Source organism: Phalacrocorax carbo, chromosome 3 (assembly GCF_963921805.1).
Source record: "Phalacrocorax carbo chromosome 3, bPhaCar2.1, whole genome shotgun sequence".
Lineage (NCBI taxonomy): Eukaryota > Metazoa > Chordata > Aves > Suliformes > Phalacrocoracidae > Phalacrocorax > Phalacrocorax carbo.
This window is the reverse complement of record NC_087515.1, coordinates 45,030,977-45,043,595: the sequence shown is the minus strand read 5'-3', so window position 1 is coordinate 45,043,595 and position 12,619 is coordinate 45,030,977. Positions and strand designations below refer to the sequence as shown.

General features: G+C 44.1%; 1 protein-coding gene across 1 annotated transcript in view; it reads right to left on the bottom strand.

Moving 5' to 3' along the window:
- TASP1 (taspase 1) overlaps positions 1 to 7,227 on the bottom strand; it is a 90,444-nt gene extending 83,217 nt beyond the window's left edge. Inside the window, 4 exon segments of the mRNA XM_064446759.1 lie at positions 1,145 to 1,213; positions 2,796 to 2,863; positions 3,498 to 3,714; positions 7,159 to 7,227. Coding sequence (XP_064302829.1) covers positions 1,145 to 1,213; positions 2,796 to 2,863; positions 3,498 to 3,657 — 297 coding nt within the window. The 5' untranslated portion in view covers positions 3,658 to 3,714; positions 7,159 to 7,227.
- Between the last annotated feature and the right edge of the window lie 5,392 nt (positions 7,228 to 12,619).

The following is a 12,619-nucleotide window of genomic DNA, read 5'->3' as shown; positions in this document are numbered from 1 at the left end:
TCAATCATTACTGCCATGAGCGATTAGCGGACCTGGGGCAATAATCAGATCGCCTCATTTATACCCCAGAAATTTTCAGCTTTACTCTCTTCTACATTATTTCATAGGAACCCTTCACTCAAGTCAGATGCTATAAAAATGTAACCACTCCAAAAAGATACTTTTCCAAATACACCACAAACAGCTGCTCATCTATTGATGATTATCAAGACTTTCTATCTTAATTAACAAGTACCATTTTGAAATAAAAGCATTAGTTGTCCTATTCTTCTACACATATTTTGTCATCAAAATCAGAAAACCAGCATTATCTTGCCCTGAAGTCACATTTCTCTAACAGCTTGCTTCTAGTCTCTTATCCTGTCATAGATCATACAGACACAGACTAAAAAATGTAAGAAAAGCAGCCTTTGGGAACTGCATTAATTTAAGCACATAGCAGAAGTATGTTGTGGGACACACGAGAACTTAAAAGTTCTACTTCATTTTCAGAGTCCTTTAATTGGATGGAGAAACAAGCAGTGTTAAATTTATGCCATCACTTTTGAGAGTTACCCTGAAGAACTGGAAAAGGTATCAGTAACACAACCCAAGAAAGCATACTCAGACACAGTTACCTCAATATAATTACTACATGAGAGCGTTAATAGAGCTACTAAAGACTAACTACATCTAAATTTTTTGGATCATAACTTCAAGAAATGAAACATAACTCAGTGTGAAATACTAAGGCAAACAAAAGGCATAAGGACTTATCCTAGAATTTCTAGTTAATACACATGACCAGTAGGTTGACTTTTTTCCCTAAGAAGCAGAGCCAGTACAGTCTGCCTGTAACTTGATAAGTCAGAAATGTGTTCAGTAAATCTTTAACGACTATTTATTCTTGCAGATTAAAGACTATCTGAAAAGGCATACCTAAGATGACAAACAAACTGCACCAACTAGACAACTTCTATTCAGTTTGCATTTTTAGAAAATCTTTAAATAAATTTACTCCAAAATACAGTGGAAAAGCAAAAGAAAACTAGCACAGCATAAAAATGGAAATCTCAGTCGATTTCCCATTTGAATTAATACCCTCCTACAGAAAAATCTGGCACTGTACCCGGAGACATATTTACTAGTAGTCAGAAATTCATACCTCTAATTCTATAAGTGCTGCAGTCACTGCATCTGTTGCAAGAGCACCAGCCTGTAGCTTTTCAATTGCCTGTAAAACAGAAATTTTCCTTGATGATTAGGAAATTCTAACATTCTGTGACTAAGCCCTACATTTTCCTAGTCCTGTACAAAACAAAATCTTCACCAAATTACATTAGAAATATAAGAGGACATAAAAACAAGAGGCACTGGAAATAGCCAGTATGCACCATGCAAGGGCAGATCTGAAGGCATGATTTTACTACGCTGACATTGCAACACTGCATTTAATAGCAGATTCCTGCATGGTCTAATTTATAGCAAAATGAATTCTTATACTTGGTATCCTCAAGCTCTTAATGCTTCCATCAAGAATCTTCTCATTTTCCTCCCCAAATTCAACAAAAATCACTAGTACCAAATATGGCAATTGTAATGAAATCAAACAGAATCTACACACTCACTCATCAAAAAGCCTACACAGGAAAACAAATTGCATAAGACCATGTTATCTACAAATTATATACACACACAAGAAAGAACTTCTAGAGCTTAATATTATTTCTTAGATCCATACCAGACAAGACCATACAGTCAAGTTCTCTCAGGGAACCCCAGAAAACAACTACTGCTGCATCTTCAGTCACAAGACAAACCTGCAACTGTTTGTTCTTCATATAAGTTACTTACATTGCCTACCTAGCTTAAGGAACCAAACAGAACCTCAAATTAGACTTAAATTCAATAGCAAGCAAACTGTTTTTCACGCATAATTAGCTGGAAAATGAATACCATCAGGACTAATGTACAACTTTAAGCTAGTGCAAGTTTGGATTATTTTTGAGGCTTCTCACTACAGAATTAGATCAGTATTAGGACTGAGCAACAGAACTGTAAAATGAAGTGATAATTATCAGAGGCCAGCTCAGACTGTTCTAAGAAGCCTGCCAAGCTCCGCAGTTCCTTCTCCCTGGAGAAAGCAAAAGGCATTAGAAATTTTGGAAACAGGTCTTCCAGCTTCTCATTCAACACTTAGCTTTGGAACTGGCAAGTCCTGTCTAAGTTATTGGAGGAGATTGAAAAAAATTTAATTTCAATGGAAATGAAAGTCTTGCCATTTCTCCCTTTCCAGCTTTGGGAAGAGGGTTTTGATTTTTTTGTTTTGTTTTTCCTGTTTCTACCTCCCCTCCCATTAAGAAGTTAAGAGCTATCAAGAAGAAATTAATTATAGAAATCTCTGCATTCACAGAGCAATCTGGATGCCAGAGATTAAAGACATTCCAAAGAGTGGACATTGGAAAAGGGAAAATCCAGGCACCATATTTAGCTCCAGAAATCCCAGAGCCTCGGAAACAGCACAGGAGGCTGCAGAAGCTATATTCCGTGTAGGTACCGCTTTGACTTTCTCTTGTTCCCCTGCTGTTCCTTTAGCATCTGCTTTCTGCCATCACTGATGAGAATGTTGCTGCACCTCACGGCCACACACTGTATTCACTCTGTATCACATTAACTGTTGCTGCTCCATTTTAACTCTAGAAATGCATACAGCCTGAGTAGCTAAACCCAGATATGCCCATTCATACTGAAGGGACAGTGCTACCAATATACTTCTTGTATACCTACTACAAGAATGTGAAGCTCATAAGACATACCTTCTGACAGGCTCTTTTGCACACATGCTTGTATTCTTTAGCTTTGGATTCAGAATGATAACCTGCACCTACAATTAAGGCAAAAGAAAAGAGGTTATGCTACCTGTCAAACTACAGCCTACAGTTCACAAAGAATTAAAGTACAGACAGATACAGCCTTCCTTATTCTGGATTATACTGGCATTTACTTTTTGTATCAATGATTGACAACTTCATGCATTCCAATATTAATTCAAATACACTCAGTAAAATAGAGGATACAGAGCAAATATGCAGAAGCACGCAGGTATAAATCTCAGTATCATACAATCTGTTCCTATAAACGTTCTCCAAGAAATTCCAGTTTTGCTCATTCTTGGGGGATTTCCAGCATAGCTTTTTTTATTTATTGTCCATCATTGGGCAAAAACCTTAGTTTTAAGTCAAACTCCAATTTTCCTTTTACTGCTGATTTGCAAGTTTGTCAAGGACAAAAAGAAAACCAAACATTCAGACACACAAAACCCTACATTTTCATTAACAATTACCAAGATCCTCCAGCCAATGCAACCTCCAATCAAACTCTCCACTTCCAGATTTACACCCAAAGTTCGAGTCACTTCATTAACATAGTAGTAGTCCAAAGCCAATATGAAATTTTAGTTGTTACTTAGTTTCTGTATGCACTCTCTCCATTCCAGCTGTTATGCTTCTGCATCTTACCTGCATGGACAAGCACAAATCCCACTCGTTTCCCTCTTTGGATTTGCTTTGTTTCGGGCTCTTTGACCACCACTTTTACAGCTGTAACCTGAGACGATTTGGAAGGTAACACTTCTACTGAACTTATCCCCTTCTCCATGATCATACAAAGGATCACCATCTTCTACTGGAAAAGAGCATCCTTCCATTCAAAAATAAACTCTGGAAAGCAATCATCCTAAAACCAAATCACATGTATATGTTAGATACTGATTTCAAGAGATTAATTTCATACAAATAACTTCAGAAAGAACTTTTTTGGAAGAGGTTTGAAACAAGCAGAGTATGCCTCTTGAAAGAAGTTCAAGTTCTTCTAAGTTCTGCCTCTTCCCTAGCTAACAGTATTAATGAGACTTAAAATAATCAAAGTCTGTTTTGCAAGTTGAAAGTACCCTTTCGTTACAACTTGAACCTAGTAATCTTTCCAGACACTGTAGGGAATTGCCGATATAAGGCTTGCCCATGGCTGAAAGCTGCTTTCCCTGGTCTCCTTTTAATCAACAGTAAAACTTACTTCTCCACTCATCATGCCTGACGAGTGTCTTATGTGATGATGCTCCATAGCCATAATCTTTACTGCTTAAAAGTGTCATTCCCTGCTTGTGTGGAAAGTCCGAAGCAACACTGTGGCAAAGCTGGCAAAAGCCGAAAGGTAGTATATAAGTTGCACAGCAGACTCTCCTATCCTCAAATCAAACTGGCATCTGCCCGCGTTATTTTGTGTCTACATTTTATGTAGGGGATGCAGAATCCATGCATTAACACAAATTGAATAGTCACAAAGAAGTACAAACACGTGCTGCAGAGAATTGCAGCATATGACTAACACTTCAAACCTTTTCAACTCTTCAGAACCTTTTCTCTTCTTTTGCAGGAAACAGCTGTTTAAGATCCTGTAACGAACTCCTACTCTTCCACACTTTTTCATCCCTTACCCTTATTATTCTCCACTAATTTGGAGGGAGAAGAGAAAAAAAGAAATTAACTTTTCTCTGTGGCAAAGTATTTCTGAAAAAATGCCAAATAAGCCTAAAACAGTGAAAATGGTTTGCCTAGACAAGCGTAAGGATAGCATGATTATTAGTGAACCACAACATGCTTAAGCCAATCTCAAATACTGTAGTTACCCTATTTGATTTTGATCTGAAACCTTAATATGTTTATAGAATTTAATGTTTATAGGAAGTTAATGGAAGAACTGTCACCCTTTTCTAGTAATACAAAAGAGCTCCCAAGTCAAAGTACAGAACTATGTATTTTTCAGGCATCAGGAAACATATTCACTGTATTTACTGCTCCTCTTCACCACAGCCTGATACATGTTAATCCTGACACAATACTGGTTCTCTAGTTCAGCAGGTAATATTAAAACCAGAGACATTCTGCATGTTGAATTAATTCAGGAAGTAAAAAAGCATTAGTGCTAATGCATGAATGGAGAAAACCTCTATAACATAATTAAGATATTCCTATATGACCTCTATCAGTCCTACCCCTTTGAAAGGGACTACTTGTAACCTAAGAAAACTAGAAAGTGAATAGAAGTGTAAAATGAGATGTTTAATACATAGGATTTAAACCACAGATTTTGTAAATGCTATTTAGTTTACTCCAGTAATTAAATACCACTCCACTTAAATAAGCAAAACAATGCAAATGACATTTAACAAGATTCCGTACTGGCGCAGAACAGACCAACTTGCTGGTTTACCACAACCATCCTTTCAATAATGAAAATTAGCACAGCTTTCTACGAAGTCTTTAATTTCCATTCATTTTTTCTTAGATGCTAAATGCATACAGGTATCTTCATATAGTTATAAATTTATATTTTAAATTATAAACTGTAAATATATTTTTGTACAAAATGAAAGACCACTCAATATACAGACTCTACAGAGAGAAAAGCATTTATGGACTACATCCAATTGTAATGGTCTCCTGTATAAACTTCTGAGCTAAAATTAAAGACCTAATCACTGCATTTACCTCTTTTTGCCAATAATAACGAAGAAAGCAAGCTCCATCGGCCATTGGTACAGGCAGTAAGCTGAAGCAGAGCCTGTTTCCTACAAACTCTGCTTTGCTGCCTCTGATTACACCACCCAGAATGTTATTACAGCAACAGAGGAATGACAGAGACTTAAGTAAAATGACAGAAGAGCAAGTAAGGAACCTATATTCTTGCAGAAATGGAAGAAATAGTGTGGTAAAGAAAGTAATAATGTTCGTAGTTAAATCATTTTGAAAATTAAGACACAGATGCCACTTAAAGACTAATAGCATAACTTCAGACTGAAAACCCTAATTAGGCCTTTACACGCACACTTGGGTCTGAGGATGCATTTAGTCTTACCAGAAAACATATAGTCAACCAATCTCAATCCTTTTATTCAGTTCATAACACTCCCTCGACATGAACTCCATTTTGTCAAATGCCTTCCATCTAAAACCCATCTTCCAGTCCTTTCAAATTTCATTCACAAACCTGCTGCTTCTGCTCTGTAGGCTTCTATTGGAACCAACCTTTCCCTTTCTAGCTTCTCCTAGGATTTACCTGTCCTCTCTCCTGGCTGTCACACATTTGTCACCTCCAATCTCATCCCTCCTTGCTACACAGTTCACTGTTCTACATCTGCACAGCTAGAGAAATGTTGCAGGAATGCTCTCTTGCTGAACTCCTGAAGAACATCAACCATAGTGATTTCACCAAAGTAGCCCAAAGCACTTATTGCACTAAAAAAGTAACACTGAATCCTACACAGGCATTCAGAAAAATGTAAATAATCCGAGAGTCACACCCAATGTAGAAATAGTTGCTCAGTGCACCTGCCATAGGCACCACAGGTCTTCCATCAGCCGAGGTGACCCTTGCCATTCCCCCCAAGGCTCAAAGCTCTGCCTACCGCTCACTGCCGATAGCGTTTGCTGTAGAGCACTTAGGAATGCGGCAGAGGGACGAAGGAAGAGATGCACCCTCCGACGTCCCCATCTCAATGCTGGCAATAGGGAAGAGGTTTTTTTAAGAGCTTTTGGGTTTTACAGTAAGAGGCCGGGGCCGCGCGGGGTAGGACGAAGAGCAACGGGGGAGAAGAAAGGGCTTAACGTCCCAACCAGCAGCCCACCCCCAGCAAGGGAACGCTTCGACAACGGAGGAGGAACAGCCGAGAAGCTGACAAGGAAACAAGCGACCGGCAGCCAACGAAACAGATACCAAAAATAAAACTTTTATTTGGAAAAAAACAATCGTGGGTGGAGATAGGCGGCGGCCGCTGCTGCCCCACCGGAGCCCCGAGGAGAGGAGCCCGCAACACGGCTGCCCAGCAGAGCAGGCCGGGGCAGCGGGGCGGCCTCAGCCCCGCCGCCCCCTCAGGGCGGCCACGACCGGCGGCGGCCGCCGCCCGGGGCCCCGCCCTCACCCGGAGGGCGCCCCGTCCCCTCCCGAAGACTGGGGGTGACGTCACACCGGGGAGCCCCCGGCGGCGGCGCGCGAACCCCTCGAGCCCGCCTCACGGCGCGGCCGTTACGCCTCACTACCACCACCCGCGGAACACCGGAGTAGACGGTGGAGGAGAGGGCGAAAAGAGCCGGGGCAGAACGGAACCAGGCGCGAAGCACTCACCCTGACCGCCGCCGCCAGCCTCACACACACCGGAACCGTCGACCCGCCTGTTACCTCGGTGAAGTTAAGGTGTCCCACCCACCACCTCCCGCCGATTGGGCCACGCCAGGCGGCCGAGGGGAAATGGCGTCAGACACCTATTGGCGGCTTGGCAGGCGAATGGCAGCGCCGGCTGCCGCGAGAGAGCCAATCGCGGCGGCAGGCGTGGGCGGGGACTCAGCCCGGGGCGGGCGTTGTGGCAGCAGCTACAGAGGAGGGCGCCCACGCGCATGCCTTCAGGTGGGGAGGACCCAGCTTCAGCAGCTGTGTTATTTTTTTCCTGCAGCTTAGGTGATCGCTAGCTGCCGAAAGGTAGCTGCCCGCAGTGGAAGAGACCCGGGCCCGGGACTGTGGCTGAGGCGAATGAGGGTAGTCGGGCACGGCCCGCGTACCCGCCTGTGAAGCAGCTCTGCCCCACCGGCCCCCAGCCCGCTTCCCGCCCCTGTCCCGGGGTGCCGCGCCTTCGGGCCGCTTTCCTCTCCCTCACCTTTATAGCCGCCTCTCTAGCGGCTTTTGCACCGAGCAAAACCTAATGACACATTAGACCAACGTATGATGCATTTTGCTTAAGGATTTGGGTAGTTTTTGTTACCATACTCCCAGCAGATGTGCCACCTAAGATATCTGCCCTGAACAAAACAAAACTTAGAGATTACAAATAAATGTTTTTCATAGTGGTCCTATCAGGAAATCTTCACACCAGTCGGATACTTTGCATTTGACTCTTCTGTACTATTATAGGCATATTGAGTTCTGTGCTGGTTTTGGCTGAGAAGGGGTTAATTCTCCTCACTGTAGGGGTCGGCTACCTTTCCAGCCTTTCCAGCTTCCCGCGCTCTGCCGCGTGGCGGGGGGGGGCTGGGAGGGGCAGGGCCATGGTGGGGACGGCTGACCCCGACTGGCCAATGGCAGGTTCATTCCATAACATGTGACACAATGACCGGTATATTGAGGGGGGCGCGGAGGCGGCGCGGCGCCGGGTGACGAGCGGCTGCGGCGCGTGCAGTTTGTTTCGGCGGTTCGTTCCCCCTCTCCCCTCCGTTCCCCCTCCCCCGGGGCTTTGCGCCTCTCTTTGTTCTCCTTTACGTTGCATTTCTGTTGTTGTTTCTTTTAATTTTAATTATTAAACTGTTCTTATCCCAACCCACGAGCGTTACCCTTCTGATTCTCTCCCCCATCTACCGGTGGGGAGTGAGCGAGCGACTGTGTGGGGCTGAGCTGCCGCTAAACCACAAGGAGTTCCTATTAATCTCTGCCCTTTTTTTTTGTAAAGGGGGTTCAATGTCAACTCTCCAAGCCTCATTTTCTAAAGCTGCCTTCCCAGAAATGAGGGCAGCCACATCGAAATCCCATTTCCTTCATACCTTTTTCAATGATCATTACTATCAGTCTTGGGAACCACCTCTGTAAATGCATGCTACTTGCTTTATCATAGTCAGTGTTGTCTACAGTTCCCAAAGTGCCTTCATGCTTATTACTCCTGCCATACTGTAGGACAATAAAACTAGAACAGACATTCTTATGGATTTATAGAGTATGTTTCTCTTAGCTGATACCTCAAGCTCTGTCCCAGCTGGTGCTGCTGAGTCATTACTTTTGCAGAATGGTAAAGAAAAGGACCCACAGCTCAGGCTGCCTGGCCCTGCCCCAAACCCCTGCTCTAGCCCAAGGCAGCCCCTCTTGGGGCAGCTCACGTACCCACTGCCTGTGTTCTCCCGGGCCTTAATTGAAGGGGAAAAGCAGATGGGAGAATGAGAAAGGGAAGAAGCTCATGCTTAGGGGGCTTGCACTCCACAGATATTAACTGTTAATCACCTGTAAAAATCACAGGCATCCTAAAACTGTTACTTTGCTATTCCTAGTCCTTTTGGTAACCACTTCTGTTAAGACTTGTTATTTTCCATGGAGGAACTGCCAACCCATTTAAGCAGCAGTTCAGCCACACATATTGCTAACTGCAGCAGGCAGGTTTTCTGGTGCAGTGCAGGCTTACACGTCAACCTTTGACTCACAGTGTCAGAAGTCAGTACAAACCACATCTGCCTCAATCGTCCTTTCTCTCCTTCCTTGTCCCAGAAATATAAAAAGGTCTAAGTGCATTGGGCACGATTTCAGAGCCAAGCTGTGGGATTTGTGCAGCGACAAGGAGCGCATGGGACAGAGTCCAAGAGAATTTGCCCAAGAACTGTGGCAATCAGCCTTTGGATCTGGTGTCTCTGAGAATGGGAGAAGAGCAAGGCGAGCCAGGGTGCTATTGCTGGAGGTTATAAGCAATGTTGTTTAGAACGTGCATAGTCTCCCATGGCTGAATAGAGAGCTGGAACAGTCCTGAGTAGGCATTACTCATATGCTAGCGATGAGGAGGCTAAAAAGTAATAATGACCTTAAGTGACATTAAGCTAGCTTGGATCCAGAGCCTGGACAAAAATATTCCCATTTATAAAACTGTATGTCAAGTATGGAAAAATACACAAGACAATAGACCTTTCTGCCACCTTGTCTTGCTTTTTACAGGAAGACAGTAACATGAAACATTTTCTAAGTATTCTATGAAATAAAGAATAAGAAAATTGCTGTGCGATCGAAACTACTACTTTTGTTTTTCTTCCAATAGATACAAAACTGAAGTTCAGGTATTTAACTCAAGATTTAAGAGAAGTGCAAAACAACCTAATTACAGTAGTAGTTTTAAATATATATATAAGTGTGCATTTAAAAAAACCACAGTATTTTGGTTGGTTGTTGTCTGCTAAAAAAAAATACACAACAGCACGACTTGTTATTTTTGGACACTACTGACATACGAAAGGAACACAAAGGCAACTTCCTATTAATTGGAAATAATACATTTAATTTTCAGACAGAAGGAATAATAGAAAACATACGTGCCTCTTCATCTCTGGTTTTCTCATCTTTCTCGGATTTTAAAGAAATCAAACCCTCTTGTGATTTCCACGTATAATACTCAGTCTTCAAATGTCTGACTTAGACTCCAGCATGAGCTCCGATGGCTGCCAACTTGGAGGCAAACTACTTCATACCAGACCTCCAACAGTTGCTAAAAAAATTAGTCCTGTCTCACTGTAAGGGACTAGAAACTTGTCCCAACATTGTTGGCAGGATAAGCTTCACTACCAAAGCTTAATCACCACGGCAACTGAGCGGCACAGTTTGGTCGCAGGGGCAACCCGGCAGGAGTGTGTGCATCCTGCTACCTCTGGAGTACATGCCCACTGCGCATGCGCCCGGGCCCGACTGATAGGGACGACTCGGACCTTCTAGAACTTTCCAGCACCCTCTAGTGGCGGTACTGGGCATGCGCCCCACCGCCGAGTGGGAGGCGTGGGTATGGAAAACAGTCATTGACTATGCAGCACGACAATCCTATAAAAAGGGGAAACCAGCGGCGACCATGAGGCGTATTCTGGAGCATTCCAGCACCGGGTTTGAAGTTACAGCAGATGCACCGGCTGCCGCAGATCTGTGGTGGTATCTGTTGCAACACTGTCGTGCTCGTTCCCTTTCTCACTTTTTTCTTTTTTCTCCTTTTTGCTCGCGTATTTATTGTTGGACAAATAAAGTGATTTGGCACTTGACTTAATTTGGCTCCCGAGAATGTAGACGGAACCTAGTCATGCTCAAATATTAGAGTCAATCAGAAGTTAAACCCAACCGCCCCCAACCTCCCAGAATTACCTGAGGTCGGTTGGAAAGCAAGGGGGTTTAACCTCTGCCAACTTGTTCATCCCAACAGTGGATAGTGACATTTTAAATTGGCATAGTCGGCAGGATTCTCAGAGAACAGAAAGTGCAATCTTAACGTGTAACCTCTTGGGGGTGAATAGGGGCAATTTCGAATGTTAAGGTGTGGCCCCGTCAGGATGATACAGCCCCGTTGTGTTAAATAAGATGGCCGCTCAGAAGGCAGTGGGCTGCCCACGATTACGTCCCTTCACCAGTGGAAGAGATAAATACACTATATGATCTTTTGGAGGCACACCGATCTCGTCCCTCACCCCAGGGACAAGATTGGGCAAAGAGCCATTGGTTTCAACCACAGTGTGTAGTAGACAGGATAAGGGAGCTGCAGAAAGAAGCGAAGGTTAGATCGGGGAAAGGAAAAGCTGTGATTTGTGCAGTATTGGGAGCAAGTCTGGCAGTGGCAATTGAAGATACGAAACGGAGGCTTTGTCAAGCCAACGCCGTAATAGACTCACTGCAGGTGGCCATAAGGTCACTGCAGGAACAACTGAAGGAAAATAAGCAGTTGTTGGAGGAGGAGAGAAATCTATATTCCGCATTAAAGGAAGAATTGGGGAGTCAATTCTTGAGGGAAGCGGATGCAGTGGCAGAGGTAGTCTCCCCCTTGGCGGGACTTGCAGAAGGCAAGGGAAACTGTAGAAAGCTTCCCTCACGTGTATCCACTGGTTAAAACAGAGCACTTTTATGAGGACAATAACAATGACCGTCCTCAAGTTCTCACCAAAGAAGTCCCATTTACAGCAACTGAACTAGCAAAGTTGAGAAAGGACTTGGTGAGAGCTCCAAGGGAATCAGAGACGGAATATGTGTGGAGAGTGTCCCTGTCAGCGGGATGGAATTTTGTGGTCAGAGAAAGAAGCAGGAGGATAGTGGGGTCTGGGTGTGTTCCTAACTACAGGTAATCACTGATCCCCATGGTCATTAACTCAGAGAGCTGCATATTGGGGCTGGGGGGCTGAACGCTTTAGAGGGGGGGATCCCCTTGCCCTAACAGGTACGGTGGATCAGTTAGTGGAAAGTGTGCAGAAGGCGGCCTGTGTCCAAATGATGGAGGATCGGGAGCTCAAGCCTAACCAGAGTTCCCCGATGATGATGCCGGTGGACCTGGAGAGGATGACTCCCCTGATGCAGGGACTCTCTGATTCCCTGAAACCCATTGGGATCCAATTACAGGGGAAAATTCAAAACACCTCTGAGGTAGAAAGAACCACGGCTGCTCTAGAAGGGATAACAACCCCCGACCATTGGTGGTCAGCAAGGAATGTGTGGACGTGGGGGGAGGTAGCACAGGAGTTAATGAATTTTGGGAGAAGATACGGCCCTGCTGGTGGAGCGTTCCAGAAAAAACAAAACTAGGGTCATACGGTCTGCTGAGCAAGTAAACAGTCTGCAGCTGACAACAGGGAAGGACCAAGACTTGAAGCCACTCTGGGGCAATTATTCGGGGAGAGAGAAACCCCTAAGCCGACAGGGGTTTTGGCATTTTAGGAATTCAGAAGGGTATTCCACGAGACCTGATGGATGAACTCCCGACCCCAAAATTGGAAAAGCTTGCACAGAAATGGTCAGGGAGGAAAGCTGCTCTCGAGCCGGTTCCCGATGCTCCACACCTGATTGACATCGAGAGGGAGCCGACTGGGGAAAAGGTGGGAAACTAGAA